The sequence below is a fragment of the Mustela nigripes genome, chromosome 3 (assembly GCF_022355385.1).
Source record: "Mustela nigripes isolate SB6536 chromosome 3, MUSNIG.SB6536, whole genome shotgun sequence".
Lineage (NCBI taxonomy): Eukaryota > Metazoa > Chordata > Mammalia > Carnivora > Mustelidae > Mustela > Mustela nigripes.
Genome location: NC_081559.1, coordinates 21,025,444 through 21,048,806, shown reverse-complemented (window position 1 = coordinate 21,048,806; position 23,363 = coordinate 21,025,444). Strand labels below are relative to the sequence as shown.

Genomic DNA, 23,363 nt, shown 5'->3' with positions numbered 1-23,363 from the left:
GTATTACATTCTCCATGTCTGACTCTCATCACTGAGATCTTGCTGTCCACTCAGGAAAGCATCCTTACTAGAAAATATTTTGAAAGATGCTATGTATCAATATATAGACATGTGGCATTATATGTTATAGTAACAGCAAAGTTCACGAGAATGAAACTTTACAATAATCCACAGATTTATTCATCTGAAACGGCTAAGAGGACTTTTAAAAGACTTGCAATAGGGTAAGGTGAAGTATTCACATCGTACTAGTTCCCCCAAATTAATCTTCTCTCTGTAGGAAGATAGAACTCTGCCCCAGTTCTTACTTTCTGATGGAAGAGAGGCTGGGGTTCTGTCCTTCCTGAGACGGCCATGCCACTGGGGTGGCAGGGACATTGTTGGCATTGAGCCAGTCTGACGTGGCTTCCGTGGCAAAGAGCTGCATTTAAAATGGAAAAGTCAGTTACTGAATCACAGGGAAGGCTTTCATGGAACAAAGAAACCTAGTGGGACACACTTGTCACTTAAATCATAAAGTAGAAGAAAGTGGTATTTGTGGCAAAGAAGTTTTGCCTATAACTGCAACAGCTGGAAACTATGACTTCATACGGAAACAAGAAAAGGAAAAAGAAAAAATATATAGGAAATGCATTGGACCTTTGTCCCAATCCTGCGTAAACTAAACTTTCTAAGTGTTTAGCTGCCAACTCCCATGGAGTTTATGGTACCTTTGTTATAACTTAAAACTAGTCTTTCTAATAATTTTATTCTATGGAAGTTTTGAAACTGTCACGTTAGTTAAATCTTTCAAGTTGAAAGGATATATTTTGAGCTATTTCATTCCTTAAGATTCATTAATGTTCTCTTTTGTGAATGGATTTCAGGGCTTACAGAAAACGACTTGAAAAAAAATTGATATCACGTACCTTGAAGCCTTCATTGTGTAATTGTTCAGCCACACCAAGGAATCTGGGACGGAATGATTGCTGAAGTAAAAGGAATTTAACAAAATTCACTTTTTGGATATTCCGCTCTTTATTTAGTCATGTGCAATACGTTATTCTCTCATGCCATTACAGAGGCAATGCCATATGTTGCCAGGTGCTTTAGATTCAAAGGTGACAAGTTCGATCCTCTCATTCTCCTAGAGGGAGTACCGAGTTTTTACTGATTTCTCCCTATAGGTAAAATTACATCCACATAGTCTTGCTCTCTACAGTCTGACTTTTCACCTTGCCCTCAAATTCTTCCACTCCCTACTTAATCCACTTTGTCTGCAGATTAAGATACACCTTGGTCCTACATGGATCCTTCTCCAGGTCAGGGAGAATTTAAACACACCTGGGTTAGGAGTCCAACACCAGGTCAGCCTTATTGATGGTTCTGCCTGCTCAACCGGTTCTACCCACTGAATTCTAAATTGGTCCTGTTCTTAGTTGACTGGGACCTGTCCTAACAGCTTGCGCATACCTCCCTTCAGTAAGTCAACCATTTTGGACTCAAGTTTGCATTAACTTTAAAGAATGAAAGAATGGGCTCTAGAGTCACTAAGCTGCCTTTGAGATCCTGGTTTTACCATTCATTTTTAGTGTGTCCTTAGAAAAATTAATGTCTTTGAGTCTCTGTTTCTTCCTTTTTAAAATGGCAGTGAGCATGGTAGTGTATCTTTTCTTGGGACTCTACAATAAACTGTGTGACCTTGAGAAACTTACTTAACCCCTCTGTGATGTACTTTCCTCATCTGTTACATGGGAATAGCAACAGTATCTGTGTCAAAGGGTCATTGTGAGTATTCAATGAGTTAGTTTATAAGTAAGCACTTCTTAAAAGTGTCAGTATAGGAACTTAGTCCATTAATAGTTCTTGTACAAAGTTACTTGTCCATTAATAGTTCTCATTAAGTATTCATTGTTATTATTAAGACATTTGTTTTTTCAGCCTCCCAGAGACTAGATTCCCGCCCCTGGACACTAGTTTCCAAGCCTGACTTCCTCTACTGGCTGTCATATTTCAAAAATAGCCAACTTTTTGCTCACATATATTTTACTTCCAGACAAGCTTTCCTCAGGTTCCATCTCCCAATTCAGATATGTTCTTAGAGCCCATTGTTGTGAACTTCCTAGAGCCTCAGCTGGCCCCATTTGGTGGCTAGGTCCCACTTTCCCTGGACTCCTGCACATTGTCAGCAGGGTTCTTCCATTCTGAACTTACCCCTTCCTGTGACCACAAACCAGTATTTGCAAGACAGTGATCAGGGTGAGAGAAAAAAAAAAAAAGCCAAGTGGCCTACCCAAAAGTCAATCCCTTACCTTGACCTCATTAACTGGAATGTTTGGGTAACTAAGTTAAACAGCACACGGTTAAAAACGTATCTATTCTGCCTTTGGCTAAACATGTTAACTGTTTTCTCTTGTAAAAAGTTTACAAACAGATGAAATAATTTGGTTCTTCAGTACATGTTTTATAATCTATTTAGAAACCATGCTGGTAACAGCTAAAAAATAAAACAAAACAAAACAAACAAACAAACAAAAATACAAGGAGATGATCTTATTTCAGAGCCTCAAAGAAACTAAGAATTGTGATAATAAAACATATCAAGATCCTTGCACAATTTTGATAATGTTCAGCCCATAAAACCTCCTAATATTTACTTGCAGAGGCTTTCTGAGAACAGATCTAAATCCTAGGAAAAGACTCCAAAGACTATGTTCAAATATAAAATTCTTTTGGATTCAGGCTCTCTCAATCCCAGAACTGCAGTTTTATGAGAGGAAACTATTGGCAAATAGAAAAGATAAATGCGACTGGATGAATCTCAGCTAAGGCGGGCTCAGGGGTTATTCACGGACGGTCTTCTAGAACACAAATTGTAACCATGCCCAGGATAGTAGCTTTCCATTCCTGCTTAGGACCAAACAGGAAGAAATGGGCCTTAGCTGCAAGAAGCTCATGCCTAGACGTAAAGAAAAGAAAATATAGAAGTATAAAATCAGAGTAACTCAGTGACCTTAGAGTAATTTAATGAGGCATATGGCAGCCTCCTTAAGAGTAGGTTAGACAGAAGAATAGGACAATGACTCTTTAAGCCTGATTCTACTTGGAAAGCAGGGGCTGAATTAGATGGCATTTTAGGTTTCTTCACATTTCAAGGTTCCTTGAAATATAGTAAATATACATGAAATATTCTAAATGAACTTCTGAATCTCCCTGATTTAGAACACTACATTGTGACCTTCTGCTAAACACAGGACAAACTTAATTAAGTAAGCACCGGAGCACATTAGAAGATGCAACATAAAATTGTCCAACAAGTTATTAACTGATACACTAATCGTGTATTGAACAAACTATTCTCAATTTCTTAAATTTTTTCCCTAGCAAAATGTCACTAATAATACATAGCCATGTGATAACATAACATTGAAACCATTTTCTTAAATACAGTTTCAGGGGCACCTGGGTGGTAAAGTTGATTAAACGTCCAACTCTTGGTTTCAGCTTAGGTCGTGATTCTCAGGGTTGTGGCACTGAGCCCTGTGTGTGCTCTCTGCTCAGCTCAGAGTCTGACTGAGATTCTCTCCCTCCCTCGGCCCCTCCCCACCAAATGCTCTCTCTCTAAAATAAATAAATAAATCTTTAAAAATATATCATTTCAGGGCGCCTGGGTGGCTCAGTGGGTTAAAGCCTCTGCCTTCGGCTCAGGTCGTGATCCCAGGGTCCTGGGATTGAGTCCCGCATCGGGCTCTCTGCTCAGCAGGGAGTCTGCTTCCTCCTCCTCTCTCTCTGCCTGCCTCTCTGCCTACTTGTGATCTCTGTCTGTCAAATAAATAAATAAAATATTTTTTAAAAATAAAAAATATATCATTTCACAAGTACAGCAATTCTCAAAATGTTGTTCCCTAGGAAATCAGTATCACCTGAAAATCTGTTTAAAATACAAAAGTTAAAGGGCACCTGGTGGCTCAGTCAGTTATGCATCTATCTGCCTTCAACTTAGGTCATGACCCCAGGGTTCTGGGATCTAGCCCTGCATCAGTTTCCTTGCTCAACAAGGAGCCTGCTTCTCCTCTCCCACCTGCTCCTGCTTTCTCTCGCTCGCTATCTGTCACTCTCTCTCAAATAAATAAATAAAATCTTTTTAAAAAACAAAACAAAACAAAGTAGAAACGTTTGGGTCCCACCTTAGATCTGTGGAATCAAGAACTCTGAGAGTGGATCCCAATAATCTGCATTTTAACAAACCCTCCCGGTGATGCACACTTAAGTTTAGGAGGAGGAGGGAAGAAGAAATAGGAGAACCATCCTTCGCTCATTTTGTAATGTGAGGTGAAGATCCATTAACCTTGGCCAAAGTCACAATGAAAAATGTTGAGGAAGGAGTACCAGAATGTAATTTTTTTCTTTGCTATTTTAAAGTAAAATAAGTCAGCAAGTCCTCTAAGACCTGCAGACACTAGTCAGAACCTCATTATGGAGCTGTTTCAATGCTGTCCCCCAAGTGGAAAAGATAAATATCCAACATGACAGTATTGGCAGTTCCCAGCCGGGGAACCACTCTGCCTTCTAGTCTGGGGTGTTGGCTTTCATAGCCACATTATAAACTTCTATCAAACATGTATTGAACACTTGTGACACATAAAACAGCCTCTCCACAAAAAGAAATTACAGCTGTCAGCTTGCATCTGAGTAGCCCCAGATTTAATAGCTGATTGAAAATACCTGGGTAAGAAACCATTTGTTCCTAAAGGTGAAAAGTACAAGCTGATTTATTTCCTGGAAAATGTTTATAAGAAAGAAAGTCCTTTAAAAATGAAAAAAAAATAAAAAACCACCATATTTCCTCCAATTATCATTTTCACATTATTCCAACTTCTGGCCGCGGAACAGAAAGCCCAGTTAATGTTGTGTGGTACTTGTGGATTCTACGGGGACATCTGCATCAACAACTCTATGGTTGTTCCTAATGATTCTGTATTGAAGATAAAAGGTTATTCATGTCACTCGGCGTTGTCTTTTTCAAATAAAACGCTTGCTTTGTGTTTCGGAGCAGGGCTGAAGCCGCAGATGTCAGGATGGCGCACGCCGCCCCACAAACATCGCTGAATAGCCCAATCAGAGGCGAAAAGACAGTGAGTGCTCTTGATCTACTCTAGAGTAAATCATTCATTGTTAAAGGGTGTTCCAGAAAACTTCAAAACAAGGCAGATTGCCTACTCATAGCGACTAAAAATAAATCCTGATGAGATGAAAGGAAGCTGGAAATATTGCGGGAAAATAAAGGAGGGTTTTGTTGCCATATAAACCTACCTTATGCCTTTTTTATGTTAGGATCTGGGCCTATGGAAAGCCTCTTGTTAGCGACCCAGTGCATGTAATAGTTGACAAGAATCCTTTGACAAAATCTAAATCTTGACTTTTTTCCCCCTAAGTTCTAGTTACACACAATTGATGTTATGAATATTTCAAATGCCCCAGGTGATTTGTCCCACAGGATCTAACTTCGGGAGGGCAGAAACGGAAGGTCTGTGTGTGTAAAGGAGTAGGGTAGGAAAGAGAAGAGAAAGAGGAGGTTAGGAGACTGAAGTGCAACAAATTAGCATGCACATGCCCCCCACAAACACACACACAAACTCTATTTACTAGATGTTGAGAAGTGGCTGATACTTGCTAGTAATACATTACTATTTAAAACGTGTTAAACTACCAAAAATAAGGAAAAAAAAATGTTTCCTGGCTCAGAGTTATTTTTACCTCTCCTCCGTAATTTCTCTTTTCCCCCAATTTTTTTTCTTGCAACCTGTTGTGAAAATGAATGAGTTAAGGTATCTTCAATTAAATGCTTGTGTTTATCACAGGAAAGTGGGTCAAGTTGGGGACATCAGAGAAAAGGCCTTTCCCTCAAATAAATGGGACAGGTCCTGACGATCTTCCTCACTTCTCCATGGAGAAGAATTAAGCAAGTTAACTGCAGCGGTGTTGGCTACAAGCATTCATCTGTGCACGAAGCCTACACGGCATCAGGCTGAATTAATGATTATCTTAAGAAATCAAAATTCAGTGGTGGATTTCTTTCTTAGAACTTCACTCAAGGGACGCCTGGGTGGCTCAGTTGGTTGGACAACTGCCTTCGGCTCAGGTCATGATTCCGGAGTCCTGGGATCGAGTCCCACATCGGGCTCCCAGCTCCATGGGGAGTCTGCTTCTCCCTCTGACGTTCTCCTCGCTCATTCTCTCTCTGTCTCTCTCTCAAATAAAAAAAAAAAAAAAAAAAAAAAAAAAGGAACTTCACTCAAGAACTCAACTAACCGTGTTCCTTTGTATTTACTGGTTCTAATGCCCATTAGCATATTAGCATAGGGCCCCTAATGTCCATATATTGTATTATATTAGCAGTACTTTTTTAGGTCCTTCTCGCTTCTGACTTTATATATTTGAACGAGTGCATTATTCTGACCATGCAGAATCATGTCAAATAAAATGATTTTTTTAGAAGTGCAATGCATACTGAAAATATGGAACCTGAATTACTTTGTCCACTGTCCCTAGGAAGTCTGAGTATACAAGGCCTCGGTTGGGTTTGGTCCCGTGCTATCTAAGAAGATACCCAGTGAGTTTTCTAGCTATTAATGCTCCAGTTAGTATATTCTGTCATGTTGTTCAGCTAAATTTATGACGCATTTTTAAAAGTCACTCTCAGTGACAATCCACCAGATGGTAACAGAGAGCGTGTCCTTGAACTGCCGGGAGGGGCAGCTCTTCCTGGCTACCCACGCTGACTAGGTCAGAAAGTGACTCTCGTCCATCTCCTGCTAATCAATTCTACCATAGCTACTAATACTTTATTAAATATAATTTTATATTAAGCATTTCTTTATTTTTTAAAAGACTTTATTTACTTATTTGCCAAAAAGAGAGGGAGCACAAGCAGGGGGAGCGGCAGGCAGAGGCAGAGGAAGCAGCAGACTCCCTGCTGAGCAGGGACCCTGATGTGGGGCTGGATCCCAGGATCCTGGGATCATGACCTGAGCCGAAGGCAGATGCTCAACCAACGGAGCCCCCCGACACCAGCATCCCTTAAACATTTCTTTAAATATACTTTTTAAACTTTATAATTAAAATAGACACATATCTAAAGCCCTAACATTGTGCACTTACACACAAGTATAAAGTTGTAAGAAGTCATGTAGCTGCTGCCATACTGATCTCTTTAAAAAAGAACATGCTGAAAGATAAACTTCAGTGGGCAGAACCTCATTCCTTTAAGACACCTCTTTTTACCCTACAAAACCCTCTTTTTTTTCTCCAACCATAAAGCAAAAACTTCTGTTCACTGATGCCAAAATCACACAAATACCTCATAGGGATCGAATTAATTTTTGCTTAATATTTCCCGCAGCACTAGAACCAAACAAGGCACAATTTTATACCTCACTGCCTTCTTAAACTGGTATTTTAAAATGTTAGCACTATTATGATTAGTTGTGAAGACGGGGACTAAGGGCACAGTCTCCTCTGAATGCCCCCAGGTCTCACATTAAACTTTAAGCCATAACTGGAAGTTGGGCCAATACTCTCATACTTGTGACTTAATAATACTTAATACTCATTTATAACATGATGAGTCTCTCATATGGTGTGATGCGTCTCCAAACTGCCATTAAGCTTCACAATTGCAAGTCATCTTGTTAGCCTCTGCTCTAACTGTTCTCCATCTCCCCTTCGGCACCTTGATGAAGCAAAATTCCAAGTTGCTCTTTGCAGAAACTTCTCTAAAGCCACTAACGCATCCAGTCTCCAGAGGCTAATTTGCTGATATGAAGACACCCTAATGAGGTGGTATCTATAATCATCACCCACGGGCTTGAGAATACCTGGTACTGTTCTAATTATATTTTTATTGATTTTTATGTAACCATGCAGGGTTTGAGCTTATTAAAAGTACGGCAGGGGTGATATTTAAGACCAGCTATTGTTTTTATAGGACCCAAGAATTTATCCAAAATATAAGTGTAAGACCAGGTGGAAAGTATTTAGTATTTTTTAGGAAATTTATAAACAGAGCAGACAAATGATTTCCATTTAATGTGCAATAATAAAAAATTAATAAGCAAAGCAATAATAATTAATACAGCAACTGCTTAAGAAAGCAATAATAAAGCAATAATACCCTTTCGCACTGTATAAAGATATTCTCTTATAATTATTTCACTTAGCTTTGACTTAGAAGACTTACCAAATAATGATACTCAAGAACCTCCCCAGGATACTGTGGACTCTGCTAACTTTCTTAAGCCCATTAAGCTCCTTCCCTTCAAGAACTTTCTGTCAGTTGAGGAGTGAGAAAATCCCTCCAGTAATGCCCAAATCTTCTTCGGGTTTGGATCTTTGACATTTACAAATGGTCCTCAACGTGAAAAAGTTCAACTTTGCAATAGTGAAAGCTATACACATTCAGTACCAACCATACTTCGAATTTTGAATTTTTGTCTTTTCCCAAGCTGGTGATACGCAGTCGGATACTCTGTAGTGATGTGGGCAGCTGCGGTACCCAGTCAGGCCACACGAGCATGAGGGCGAACAACCCACACACTTAAAACCATTCTGCTTTTCACTCTCAGTACAGTATTCAATAAACTACATGAGATATGTAACGCTTTCTTATAAATCGGCCTCATGTTGGAAGATTTTGCCACACTGTTGGCTGACATAAAGGGTTCTGAGCACACTTTAAGGGAGGCTACACTAAGCCATGATGCCCGGTAGGGTAGGTATATTAAATGCATTTTGACTTCTGATATTTTCAACTTATGCTAAGCTTACTGAGGCATCACCCCACCAGAATATGTGGAAGATCTCTGTATTTCCAAGTTGAAATGTGAATGAAGGCAGGTAAGGAAGAAAAGAACAAAGGTGACGAAGGGATTACAGAGCTTCCACGGGGGGGGGGGGGGGGTGTTGCGTTTGAGACATCAGATAGAGGTATTCAAGAGATGGCTGGAAATATGGGATAATGCAGGATGAAGATTTAAAGGTGACGGTTATGGATAGGACAGTGGATTCCACAGACACAAACTGGCAAAGGGGAAAGTCAAGAGAGAGACAGAGACAGAGAGAAAGACGAAGGGAGACTCACCTTTATGGAAAGCGTATGTTCAAGAGCTAGGGAGGAAGAACTAAGAGCAGAGCACATAGGAAAGATGTAACCAAGAAACAGGAGAGATTCCTCTTTAAGGCATCCTAAATCCTTTTCAGAACAAACACCCTTTTCACTAGAGACCTTCCTTCTTTTCGTTTTATTTATTCACTTATTTGTATTGATTGCTACAATGGAAAAAAGCAAAACCCAGGGAACGTATAGAGAACAAACATCCATTTTTTATATTAGTTGCTGTTTTCTTTAGTGGAGCTTAAAACAAATCTCCCCTCTTTTATACCACAATTCAGGTCCTTTCTCAGCCACTTCTAGCATGTGCCCAGGGGCATGCACACAACCACACGCCACTTACCTGGATTCCAATCAGGATGCCCTTCTGGGGTATCTTAAACCCTGTGGAAAGCATTGCCTTTAGGAAAGCTGTGTGAATACCTTCACCAAAGCAAGCCACCTGTTTAGAATAAATTAAAATGTAAAATAAGAAGAAGCAAACACTAGTCAACAGCTCTTACTGATAAACAAATACAAATCAAAGCACTTTACTCCTAGACCCCTTTGCTAGCTTTTATTGAGTTGCCCAAAGACCATGCAGTCTGAATCCTGGGATTAACAAAGCTGGCCAGGGCAGATGTATCTTGTGTTTTTAATTAAGCATAATGAATGAATAAGCAATTCTTTCCCTATTCAACAACACTCCATGGAGCAACATAACTGGATTCTACTGTGAGTTATTTGGATACAAATCACAGCTTCTGGTCTGTAATGTGGTAAGTTACCAAATGTTAATATGACTTAATGTTTAAATAACAGTATATGTCACGTACACGATGCCATGGTGCGTGAATTCATGGGTCAGTAGCACACATGCATAACTGCTGATTAATTGGTTGGGAATCATTTGGTACAGCTTATGAGAAAGCTTTTTGAGAAATTCAATAAATCCATGAAAATCTCAATTTAAAATCACTTTCATAAAATGAACCAAAATGCCCTGTTTAGTTCTGAATACCACAGCCTTACGTCAATAAATAAATAAATAAATAAAGACCATTCCAAACTAACATGTAATGTTTGGGATACACAGAAGTTTCAGCGAGGGTGATTGTGCTATTAGATAACTACAAGTCAAATGGTCCCCATAACCATAGAACAAGTGGCATATTTGAGCATGATGGGAATAGATTCTGCCATGCATATCATCATTTGGCACAGGTACAGAACCACCATTATAGTAAATAACACTGATGGCTAAATTCATTCTTTAAGCAAATGACTCCCTTATTGTGAAAAGGATGTTCTCATGACTATGACCTTCAACCAATCACGAGTACACGCTACTTTTCAGCAAACTCTTTCTTTGGTCCATTAATGGTCAACTAGCCTCAGTAACATCAACCTCAGTTAATGAAACCCAAATTCTACTGACAGGACCAGGCAATCCCATCATAAAAGCAGACAGAACAACACACAAGAGGTTTCAGCAGTTTTCTACAAAAACAAAACAAAACAAAACAAAAACCAAAAACACAGAACACAGTCAGATATTCAAGTAAGCTCAGGTCTAACATAGCCACCTTGCCACTAAAAAAAATAAAACAGCCCTTACCTAGATCAAGAAGTAAAGGTTTAGTCAGTCCCACAACAAGCCATCTGAACACTGAAAATGTCTCTTCGAAGCATAACTGAGATTTCACCTAAGCTAGAATTATTCTTCTGATCTCAGTTATAAAATAGCCCTTGTAACATCCCACTCAGTGACACCTGGAAGTATGACTCTAAAAATAGAAGAATTAACTCTCTACTTCTGAAATAGAGCACAACAAAGGTGAGCTGAGCTTCTAATTCTTTTGTATTTTCATATTTCAACAACTCCAATAATGTATGTCTGGAGGCAGAATGGACGGACATAGGCAGTGAAAATAAGTTTGCCGTACTAGAGAAAACAGCACAAAGGAAAGCCGATCTCTCCCGGATCTGAACCCTGGATCTGCTGAAAACAGCCCTGCTACCGAGTGACCCTGGGATCCGTGTGAGCCTGAAGAGCATCTCCTTAAACAGCAGAGAACCGTAATGCAGGCCCCTCGGTTTAAAGATAGGCTTTCTCACCTGGTAAATTAAAAGCAGCAGCAAAGGAGCTAAGAGAAGGCAATCGCCAGTGCAAATACAAACAAGATAGCCATTTATTCCTCACTCCCTGCCTCCCTGTCTCGCTTCACCTCTCAGCACAGATGTTGCTTGTAACCAGGCAACCACATAAGACATCACATATTTATTGTAATTAAATATTTTCCCCTTTCAGGTGTTCCTTAATAGCAAGAGGAAACTATAATGCCTCACAGTCTGATGTTGCCACTCTGATGGGCACTGATGAGAATCTGAAGGTTGTATCTAGTAAGTCTGTCAAGGGCTGGGTGATTCATAAAATGTCCTGACACTGACATGTAGGGAACTTTCTAGAATCTGACAGTTCTTCACAAGAAACACGGTTCACATTCTTAAGAAACCTTCGGCTGACAAGAGTCCCAACACAAGTGAAGAGGGACATCCAGTGGCCAATCCCATTATAGGTTTTAGATAATCCCCCAGGAGATTCACATTGCTTTGCAAATTTTTTTGAGATTTTTGCATTTATCTGCAGATTCCACAATGTTTAGGTCTGCAATCTTTCCAGTGCTGTACATTCTACATATTGCTAGTAAAAACCCAATGATTTAATTCCATAGTAGCAAGACGCTGAGGGAGGTAGGGGTGGGAAGTGCTGTTATAGAGAGATCTTGAAATGAAAACTTAAAATAAAGCAGAAAGACTCAGGAGATATTTACTTAGACACGTAAAGACATATTTTGGAATCTGTTCTTAATGTGTAATGTGGAAATGAATTAGGAACACATACATTAGATTCGTGAGTTAAATATGTGTGAAAATTTAGACTCTGGTCCACGAAAGTACAAAACGTTTCTTTAGTTCAAAATTCTTCAGCCCTTTCAGACTTACTCTGATAACAGAAGTTTGTGTCCCCCTTTATACTTAATAACTTACTTACTGTATTATACTCAGCTCATAAAACCATAGATTTCAAAGTAGATTTAATGAAAGCATTCATGGATCATTAACCAGTTACCTCTCCAGTGGAAGCCATCTCACATCGCAGAATGGGGTCCGCATCCCTCAACCGGGGCCAGGAAAACATTGGAGCCTGTCAGAAATAATAGGGAGGAAAAAGATGTGAGAGAAAGTTATAAAAGGAATAAGAGAGGATAAATATATTTAGTGAACCGTCTCTCACAGGTTTCATTTAGGCTATGGTAGACACATAAAAAAATCTCTTTGGTCTAAGCATCTGACTTGAAAAACAGCTTTAAAACTCTGTTCCAAGAATTTCTTGAGTTCTTGGCCAAAAGCTTGGGTTAAATAATCACAGATTATTTCTGTAAATAGGGCCCCTGTGACCAGTCTAGTCCAGTGTTTCTAATCTGGCCTACACATTGGAGTGATTTCAAACAAAGTCTACTGGGCACTGGTCTCCCCAAGCACAGAGTTCAAAGACATTTTTTTCTTGGTAGGCTTCGGAAACATTCCTCTGCTTTTTCTGATCATTTGAACTTGCAACAGGCAACCATGCCAGAAATGTCTGTCTGTAAGCTGACTTCTGAGACATTAAACTGTTGTTGACACCTCTTAAAAAGCTTTGAAAAACATTCTGCTTGGGCACACTTCTGCCCAGAACTTTCATGTGAACTAGAACATAGATAAGAGTGTTTCTTCTTCATTTATTTTATCGGTGTAGTTCATGAGGAACCAAGTCCTGGTTTCTTGCATCTATCCGTATTTCTAGTGTGGACTCTTCTTTGACTCTGGTACCCTTCCAAGTTATCCTGGGATTCTAGCTCGGGGTCACTTCACAAGGTCATCCTTAGTCAAGTTATATATTTCTCTACTCTCGCTTTTCTGTGCTCTCATCCAGGGACATCCATCCACCCCCCTAGGCCTGTGTTAAGACTGTCTATAAAGCAGCCATTCATTTTTTAAAAAGTCAAGATTCATATACAATGATAATTGGGAAAGAAGTAAACTAGAAGACACGGTGCATTTTGAAAGACGCATATCTGTCCTTCATTACTGTTTTTAACTGGATATTGTTTCATACACATATGTGTATGCATATTTCTGTGCCTATGAATACCGAAACATCAATTTGAAATGTATCTATAGAATTTCAAGTGGGAAATATTTTTCAGGGCCTTCTACTTATTGGTCTCAAACAAAGAAATACTATGTATTTTTTTTTACCTACGTATAATTCCCACTGAAAGCTTTAACAATTTATGTTGTGTCATAGTCTCCAGGAATAAAGTGCCACCTTTCCCCAATATAACAAGTGACATTCCATCTCAATGCACTGTAAAATCTAAGTCGTCCTAAATTATTAAGCTAAATAAGATTAATAATTTTTTTTTTTTATTTATAGCTTCAACTTAAAGCTTCCACTATAAAAGTCAGAAGTCAGAGTCTCAGCTGTAACACAATTATGACTCAGGTCACTAGGACATACAGGAATGGAAGTCTTTTGAAGGCATCCAAAATATATAAATGTCACATAAATACATCACATGATATAAATTGATTCTATCTTATGTTTTTTCTAAAACATTCAAATATATTTTTATAGTATCTCACTAATCCTCATACTTGATTAATGAAGTAAAGTCGTAATTATAAATATTCTGTGCCTGGGTGTGCTGAGGCAGCTAGAGGAGCTCAATGGTTTTATTATTAAAGTATTATTAGAAATATACATCTAGGGGTGCCTGGATGGCTCAGTGGGTTAAGCCTCTGCCTTCAGCTCAGGTCATGATCCCAGGATCCTGGGATCGAGCCCCCCATCGGGCTCTCTGCTCAGCAGGGACCCTGCTTCCTCCTCTTTTCTCTGCCTGCTTCTCTGCCTACTTGTGACCTCTGTCCGTCAAATAAATAAATAAAATCTTTAAAAAAAGAAAAAATATAGGGCGCCTGGGTGGCTCAGTGGGTTAAGCCTTCAGCTCAGGTCATGATCTCAGGTTCCTGGGATCGAGTCCCGCATGGGCTCTCTGCTCAGCAGGGAGCCTGCTTCCTCCTCTCTCTCTCTCTCTCTCTCTGCCTGCCTCTCTGCCTACTTGTGATCACTCTCTGTCAAATAAATAAATAATCTTTAAAAAATAAAAAAATAAAAAATATACATCTATATTGGAAATTAGTGAGCAAATCTTAGACATTCCTTGTCAATCTTCACAGAGGTGCCATCCATTTCATTTCCTTCGTGGCACCACCGTGAATAGCAATGGCTATTTCAGCCTTTCAAGAGGAAAAATTGTGCTGCTGAAGAAAATAGGAACTAAGCAAGGTGGCCAATGTAGTTAGAATTTAACCAACAGCACAAGGTAACACTTTTTACAAGACCCATGTATTTCTGAAGTCTTGGCATAATTCCAAAGGGACACAATTCAAGCCTTATCCTAACAAAATATGTCCGGAATTTCTGTTTACCAACCAAACCAACACTACTGTGTATCAGTTGCAATATCATAGTTTATAATTCACTCAGCTAGTTGGTTTTGAAGTTATATAATTCTAAATGATTTTTTTTTTATTTTTGAAATGGATAAAAATTGATATAAAGTTGCTTGTGTATATATTCAAAGGAAACATCATAAATCCCTGGTCTAGCACTTTAGTTAGAAATTTCATGAATTTTTTTTTAAAGTAAGCCCCCAATGTGGGGCTTAAAGTTATGACCTCCAGATGAAGTCACATGCTCTCCTACTGACTGAGCCAGCCAGGCATCCCTCGAGATTATTTTTGATGAAAAATTTTTCCTTTAATTTCTTGAAACTTAAAAAAATGACTGATAGATTTTTTTCAAATGTTACCTTAATTGCAACATAATCAGCAGGAATTATGGGATGGTCCAATGTGGGAAGGGGTTTCTCATCAATGTTCTCTCCAATCATCACCTTGGTGGCTACATCAATGAAGTCTACCCCCAGTGTCTTGGAAACAAAGGGGAAGGATCGAGAGGCTCTCAGGTTACACTCAATCACCTGGAGAGACAGACAACAAAATTCAAAAAAAGAGAAATGATGGTGAGATCCAATGACAACATATTAACATTCTCCCTGTCACCTGGGTTCTAGCTGTTTTTTACTGGAGCCAGCTCTTTTTTTGCCAGACTCTTCCTTTTCTCCCCGCTGCTCGCACTTTGACTAACCAGTTTCCTTTTAGTATCTTTGAATTCTGACTTTCTTCCGTCTGCTTTCCACAACTTCATCCCCACACACTGCTGATAGATTTTAATGCAGAACTCAGATAATGCCATGTCCCTGCTGAAAAGTCTTCACTGGGTTTCCACTGGCCATCGGATGAAAGTCTGGTCCTTGAAGGCTTTCTATTCTCTTGCCTCAATCTATCTCTCTATGTTATCTTGTACCATTTCCCTGAACCCAATTTTACTTTTCAAGTTTGCCCTGCACTATTTACCTAGAAAAATGATCTTGCTAAGCTGAACTAGTTGCTATCTCCCCAAATGTGCCAAATTTTCTCTTAGATGTTCTATTTATAATGTCCTCTCTACCTTTTGTTTGTCAAAATTCCAGCCATTCTTTAAGATCCACTTAAAATACAAAAATCACCCTTGAAATCCAGCCCAAACCAGGTACAACACTCAAACACATGCTCAGCCACACACGCGCACACACACACACATACACACGTAGATATGCTCCCTATGACTTCAGTACCGTGTATTTGTACATTCCTTGCAGCAGCTATTATATTCTAACTTATGCTATGGTTGTCTACAAAGTCATCTTACCAGTCCTCCCCAAACTGAATATCTTTGAGAGCAAAGACTGTGACTTATCCATCTTTATTGCCACCATATGATTTCACATAGTAGATGCTGCTGAACCAATTCTGGTTACTGACTGGTTACATTAAATAGACTAATTAAGACTAGTCTAATTGATTTAACAGTTTTTGTACATCAATAGTATCTGAGACTTCAGTGTAGACAATTTGTGACTATTTGACGTATTCAGATAATCACTGTCTCAGTCTTTCTGTACTGCAGATGGCAGAGAGCGATCCTGTTTCCAGTGGGTCGGAGTGCTTTCCACAAGGTGACTGACATTTCAGTGCCTCCAAAGGCCTCTGCCTTCCAGCAGGGCAGGCCTTCTGTGCTGTGCAACGACCCACACTCAGACAGGAACAGCTGCAGGAATCTCGGCTGCTCCGTCTGCGCTCACGGAGGAGACCACCAGAGAGGCACAAACCAACACAACCTGACACAGCTTGGTGTCTTCTCAGGCACCTCGGCATTTCTTACCAAGACATCGTTGCCTTTGACAAGAAACTGGACGTTGAATGGACCAGAGATGGCAAAAGCCTTGGCAATCTTTCGGGTAGCATCCTTCACCTAGATCGAAAGGACAATGACATAGTGCTAAAGAGCACAGCTTGATTACAAAACACACAAAAAAATAACACCTCAAATTTAGATTTTTTAAAATTTCTTTTAACAGAGAGCTACACCTCCACTAATAATAAGAACAGTCATAATGGCAATGATATTAATAAAAATAATGATAATAGCAGCCACTAACAGGCATCTATCAACAAAATAATAATACATAATAAATGTCCGTAACCAACTAGCAAGAAGAACAAATAGCTTGACAAAATTATCTTTCTGCCAAATGTCCCTATCTCCCTGCCATTGTATACTGCGGTTTTACTCTAAGGGCTAAATGGAATTCTGTCAGTCCAGTTGCGTCAGCCCCAGAAACCACAGTCCAAACCTCCTACCAATCTCACAACCTACCTGCTGAGAGGAGCAAGCCCTGAAATTACACAGCACTGCAAAGAGACCAGAGATACTTCTTTGCTGTGTTTTTCTGCTACCCTGGACTCTACCTGGGGAGATATGGTCAGAAAGAAATGACGTCTCCTTGCCGGGAAGCTCTGCATGTCACATAAACAGATCCCTACATGCAACCGGAGCCAGACGGTACCCATGCAATGAGCCAGACGGTACCCAGCAAGACACAAGAGCTCCTTGTTCCTTACTTTTACAAGAGGGACTCGGCAGCTTAATTAGTTATAAAAGGGAGTAGAGTCCGTGGCATATCAAACTCTGAGAGATGCCGAAAAATCTGAGTTCTTGAGGTCATTTACGCTGACATGATCAACTAAAGCACACTTGAAATCCAGGGATGTTGTTCTCTTAGGCAGCAGGTGTTACAATATATCCCGCTGCCTTCCTGTCAAGAACGAGGTGAGACCTTCAGAATCCAGCCCAGTGTACAGCCAGACAGGCCTACGTAGATTTGGATGGCAGGGTTATGGGTAAGCCTCACTGAAAAAGCCAAGCCTGACCTAACGTACCTAAAGAGTAAAGGAACAACCACGTGAATTATTTCAGATGATGGTCTCTGAGGCTGCCGAGCAGAGCTTACTGAGTACTGAGGCATCATTCTTGGGAAGATCTTTAAAGCAATGGTTCCAAAGGAGAGGTTGAAAGAGACCTAATCAGAAAGTGCTGGTATGAGATGAGGGTAAGGGTGGACAGTGAAAACAAAGGTTCCAGAAGGTTCCTCTGTAACTGCTGCATACCTGCTTCTAATTGAGAGGCACGGCTTTAGAGGCCGCTCACCTAAGTGGCTCTCAAACATGGGAATCATCTACAGCAGTGTTCTCCAGATGGGGTCCCCAGACCAACAGCAACAACAGCAACATCACTTGGGGACTTGTTAAAAATGCAAACCTGGGGCCCTGCTCAGAACTACTCAATCAGAAACTGGGGGTGGAGTCCAGCCATCTGTAGATGAGCAAGTTCCCCAGATTGTTGTGCTGAAGCCCAAGAACCGGTACCCCAGCCCACAATCAAGTGGGCTCAAAAGGGCAGGAAGGAAACTGTTATCTCTAAAATACTCAGCAGGCTCAGAACAGGAAAATTCCCCTCATAATTGCATTTCACCTGGGGCATGTCCTACATTGCTCCCTAGTTAAAATTTTTTTCTTAATCTTTGCTTTTTCCCTTTCCACTTTTCTTGATAAATCATGACCTTTTCGATGGCTCCTTGGCTGATGGTTTGTGTGGGTAGCATCAGAGTAGCATCTCCTGAGTGGACGCCGGCATCTTCCACGTGTTCAGAAATGGCATGGGAGATTACCTGGCCAAGAGAAGATTTTAGAAAGAGTTGTCAGGCACCTACTGCAGGGAAGCTACTGCCCCTCCACCCTGTCTCTCTCCACCCCCCCCACCCCACCGCATTCTAACAGATGCCTGAAACATTGACCAATTACTCTGCAGAGTCTTTGGGTGAGACAACCGCATAAAGCCACATGCATGGACTCACCTCCCTGCTGTAGAGTGACAGACTGACCCCTGGGGGCGGCTGACAGTGGCTGAGCTGACCTCCCTCCTTCATTGATTAGAATGGGTACGAATCAGGAAAATATGACAGCTGGACTAAGTCATGTTGACTTAAGAACAAAGAGGAACCTAGAGTATTTGGGGCGCACTGGAGGGATCTTTATCTTTTCCTTCCAGGTTGGGTTTAAACACTAGATGAGATAGGAGAGGTAACTATCCAGCGAGGTGCATGTATAACTTAGGTGGACCAGAAAAAAGACTTAAGATCTAGAGCAAGAGATTTTTTTTTTTAAGATTTTTTTTGACAGACAGAGATCACAGGTAGGCAGAGAGGCAGGCAGAGAGAGGAGAAGGAAGCAGGCTCCCTGCTGAGCAGAGAGCCCCATGCGGGGCTCCATCTCAGGACCCTGGGACCATGACCCGAGCCGAAGGCAGAGGCTTCACCCACTGAGCCACCCAGGTGCCCCTAGAGCAAGAGATTTTTTAATTAAAATTTGAGAAAGAAGGGGAAGCAAGAAGAAAATATTCTTATCTTCTCTTACAAGTAAGGAAACTAAGGCAAGATAAGAAGAAATAACCCAAGTGCATGTGACTGCTGTATGGCAAGTCAGATTTGAAGCCCTTATCTGTCACACTGCAAAGTTTATGGTCTCAGTCACCGTAACCTGAACGTTAATAGCATGTGTGTCTTTGGTAAGTGATAAAGCTGACAGTCGGGGAGAATAATTGGGTAACTGTAAAAGACTTAAATAAATTATAGAGATAACTTGTTTATCAGATTTATAAATGACTTAAAGCAGAGTAACGTTTGAGTCTCCTGCTGTCACTTAGGAGCTCTGTGACCTGGGCAAGGTACTTTATCTATTCAGCCTTGGTTCCTGATAAGGCAGTGCTAACAATGGTATCGGTCTCATAGAATGTTTGTAAGGGTAAGAGAGAAAGCATATATAGTGTCTGACATGATATTTAGTACATAGTAAGCATTCAGATTTTTTATAGTGTCTAGAAATGGGGAGGCACTACTCCCACCAAGCTCTGAAAAGAATTATAATATAGCTGAAGCACTATTTCCATTTCGGAGTGTGACTATTTAAAAAAATTGCGAGTAACCTGGAACATTTCCAAAAGAAGGAGTCCAGGATGATAAGCAACGGTTGATGTCTGAGAGAAGCTTAGAATAAGAGCATATCCTAGCAAGCTGGAGCCAAATCAGGCCAACAGACAAGCATTATATTTGAAAAAAACACAAATGTCTCCAGGCTAGTCTTACATTCTCCACGGTGACATTGGTAAGATCACATCGCTCTCATTTTATACCAGAGTCTCAAATATTTAAAACACTGAAAAGGAGGAAAGATTAAACATATGCTCTACAATTCTGAAGGCCAGAAGGTCAGGAATGAAAAAATTCCAGGGAAGCAGACTTTACCTCAAAAGAAGGAATAAATGAGATGTCCATATGACATCTTTCAGTCTGACAACTTTCTGCGCTCTGTATAACCAAAGTTGTTAAACAGAAAATAAGTGACCCCTTTCTGGGGATGCTGTAAAGAAAATTTTCATCCTTTGGGGTATGGGGTTGAAATAAATGATTTCTAAGGGTGCTTAAACTCAGGATTATATGATTCTGTAGTAAGAAATCATTACTGATGTGTATATATATAGATATACATATATATATACACATACACATATCTAAACAACCCTACTTTGAACTGTTAATCTGCAAGACCAAAAAGACAAAAAGATTTCACATTTTCAGTAGTGTTTTGAAGTATCTACAAAGTAGAAAATGAAGGACAGTTTTTTAAAAATTTTTTCATTAAAGCAAATAAGATGACATGGACTCCCTAAAACATTACTTCCTATATATCAAGATAAATCATAAATGCCTTATTAGTACAACTAGCAAACCTAAGGAAAGCATTCTTCACATTTTCATTTTTCACTGAAGTTGGAGGCATTCATTGTACTAGAAATACAGATGTGATCTGGTAAGCTAATTCTATGTTATTATCCTTATCCACCCGGCTCTGTTTAGTTTTGTCTTTATTAATGCAATAAAAAGGTGGAGGCTGGGAAATCAAGACAGGAGAAAAACTAGGGATTCAATTAGGAACTTCAGAAAGACAAGTATTAGATGTTTTTATAATACCCATTGAAACATAAAAGGAAACCCACAGACCAAAGAAAATGAGAGAGAAAAATCTATTCAAGAAGAATGAGGAGTACAGGATGATAATTAATTTTGAATATCATCAAAGAGAAATCCTAACGTATGAAACACAGGATATATGATACCCGTGACACATACACTAAGTTGTCAGTGAATCTGAAAATTTTTGGACTGAGCCACTCAGTCCACTATTCTTAGAGACCTGTTTTGTAGAAATCAGGACCTCTAATCTGTTTCAAAACTGCCAAGTTGGGGGGTGCGGAGGGGACAGGTGGAAGAAACGTGATGGGGAGGCAGAGATCTAGGAGATGGGGATAAAGCACTTACTCTTCCGTCTTTGCCGACTGCATCCATTTCCACTTCCCGGGCCCCCTCAATAAATTTCGTCAGCACCACTGGGTGTTCCTGTCATTGAGGAAAAGAGAAGGGCAGAATCCTTAGCTGACATGTGTATAGTGTCAAGTGAAAATTGCATCCCGGAAGTAAATCTCAGTGTAATCCTTGCGAAGACCTTAATGCTCAACACACTACACAAACTCCTTAGCCAATTTGTTGGGTAATAACAATGTCATTCTCTGCTTTCAGTGAGGGAGAGGGTCGTGAGTCCTCAGTCAACTGAACATGAGTGCTGAAATTTCAAATACAAACTTTAAAGTGAGTGACAGAAAAGAGCGGGCTAAGGAGAGGGTCGAATGGGGGAGTTACGAATATTTCTCTATTTTACTTATAACTGTGTATTTTTCTTGGTTCTAGTTCTTTCTCTCTTTGTACACTTGTCTTTTCCAAGTGCTGCAATTTCCTAAATCAGTTCTCTCCAGGAGACTGTCAAAGAAATTAGGAGGAGAATCTCATTTTGTTTTGGTTTTGTTAGGTCCAAGATGGAATCCATTACGTGGAACTGACATGCCTTATATCAGTTCTAAAGCACGGCATTTGCAGCATTTCTTTTTATTAATCTTAAAACATTCTTCCTTTCTCCACTGTTTTACACCCTCTTCCTTCTCGAAGTTCTCCCCATTCTCAGCTCCTTCATGACACTGCAGTGATGCCCTCCACCTTAGGACCACTGCTTGCTTTTTCCAGACAAAATGAATAGGTTGACTCATGACCTATAGGGTTCAGGCATCTCTTCTCAAAGCCCCAGGCACCAGCAACACACCACTTGCCTTCTTATCAGACTCTGCTTTTCCCTGTCTTTTTGCCTCTCACCCCCAAATGCATCCCACTTTCTCTCCTCAGCTGTGTCTTTCAAGTCTCAACTCATGCCTTAAGCCCTTGACACAAAAGCTACCTCCTCCCCTAAGCCTTCTCCAAACATCTCCCTTCCTTCTGAACACAAAACCCCTTTGCCCACCATCATGGAGTTCATCTCATGCATATGTGTCAAATTTAATGCATCTAATCTTCTTGAGTAGAACTCTTGAAATTGAAAGGAATTTTGTGGAAAATTCAAAAGAACCAGTGTTTTATGCTATAAAGAAGCTTCTCTCTCCTATTAAATGGGGAAAATTTTCATACTTCCTTTTCTTCAAAACCTTACCGGACATGCAACTATCTATTAGCCAAGGGGGGGGGGATTCCTTTCCATCTCTGTTCCCTCTTCTTTAAATATCTGATGTTTATTGTAGCAGGCCTACTGGAGCTGTGTTGAGACCCATATGGGATTTTTTCCTATATTTTGATGATAATAGTATAATTTAAAACAAAATTACCAGCTGTCTTAGCTTCCCTAGCCAAGCCTGAGACAGGAATCCTTGTTCAAGAGATTTCCGGAGGGAGTTAGAAGAGCAGGATAGGACAACAGGAAAAGGTTAGTATGTCGGTAGTCTCAGGGGAAACTGAATTTGGCTTTACTCCACAGGGGGCTCTGGAGGATGAACTGCAACACAGAGTAAGTCCCACCATGAGGCAAAGGTTGCTCACTGGTTAGTGTTTTGAGGGTGGTGCGGAGGTGAGGTATCTTGCCTCCGTGCTGAAGAAGCTCCCATCTGACTGAGAGTAGTTACCCAGAGAGGAAGTACAGCTGGTCAGTGTTACCAGCTGTCACTACAATTAGGGACAGGTGCTTCTACAGATGAAGGGATCTGAGTGGGGCAGTGACAGTATCCACCATCCTGGCCATTTGGACAAATGTATGAAAAAGTCCTGACCATGTTGAGAAAGAAAATCTCTTAATAAATTTCAATCTTTCTGCAATATTATACATTGTCAGCCTTCCTAAGACACTTTCCACCTTTGATATCCATCAACTACATTTTCTTACTTCTTTGTCAGGCTCCTTCATGGTTCCTTTTCCTTTACTCGGCCCTTAAATGCGGGTATCCCTCTCGTCTCTGTCTTAGCTATTTCACTCCCTCTGTACTCTCGCCTTGGTGATTGCCTTCTCAAAACTCTAAAATGATATGCTATTTATTTCCAAAACTACATGTACATATCTATCATTAACCAAAACCTGGATTCTCAATTTAAAATCTGTATAACCCACTGCTTTTGAAGCATCTGCACTTGGGTTTCTCATAGGCATCTTCCATAAAAGATCAATTATTAAATATACGATTTCTTTCTCTAAAATTTCTCCTTCTCACATTCCCTATTTTAATAAATGGTACCACCATCCGTCTAATTGTCCAAGGCAGTGG

The 23,363-nt window shown here is 40.1% G+C and overlaps 1 protein-coding gene across 1 annotated transcript in view; it reads right to left on the bottom strand.

Annotated features, from left to right (window-relative positions):
* Positions 1–23,363, bottom strand: part of CPS1 (carbamoyl-phosphate synthase 1) — a 124,111-nt gene that overhangs the window by 2,996 nt on the left and 97,752 nt on the right. The window contains exons 29-36 of the mRNA XM_059393414.1: positions 21,052–21,129; positions 18,238–18,345; positions 16,500–16,589; positions 15,046–15,216; positions 12,261–12,335; positions 9,492–9,590; positions 909–968; positions 309–421 (exon numbers count right to left, since the gene is read on the bottom strand). Of these exons, the coding sequence (XP_059249397.1) occupies positions 309–421; positions 909–968; positions 9,492–9,590; positions 12,261–12,335; positions 15,046–15,216; positions 16,500–16,589; positions 18,238–18,345; positions 21,052–21,129 (794 nt within the window). The remainder of the gene's footprint in view (positions 1–308; positions 422–908; positions 969–9,491; positions 9,591–12,260; positions 12,336–15,045; positions 15,217–16,499; positions 16,590–18,237; positions 18,346–21,051; positions 21,130–23,363) is intronic.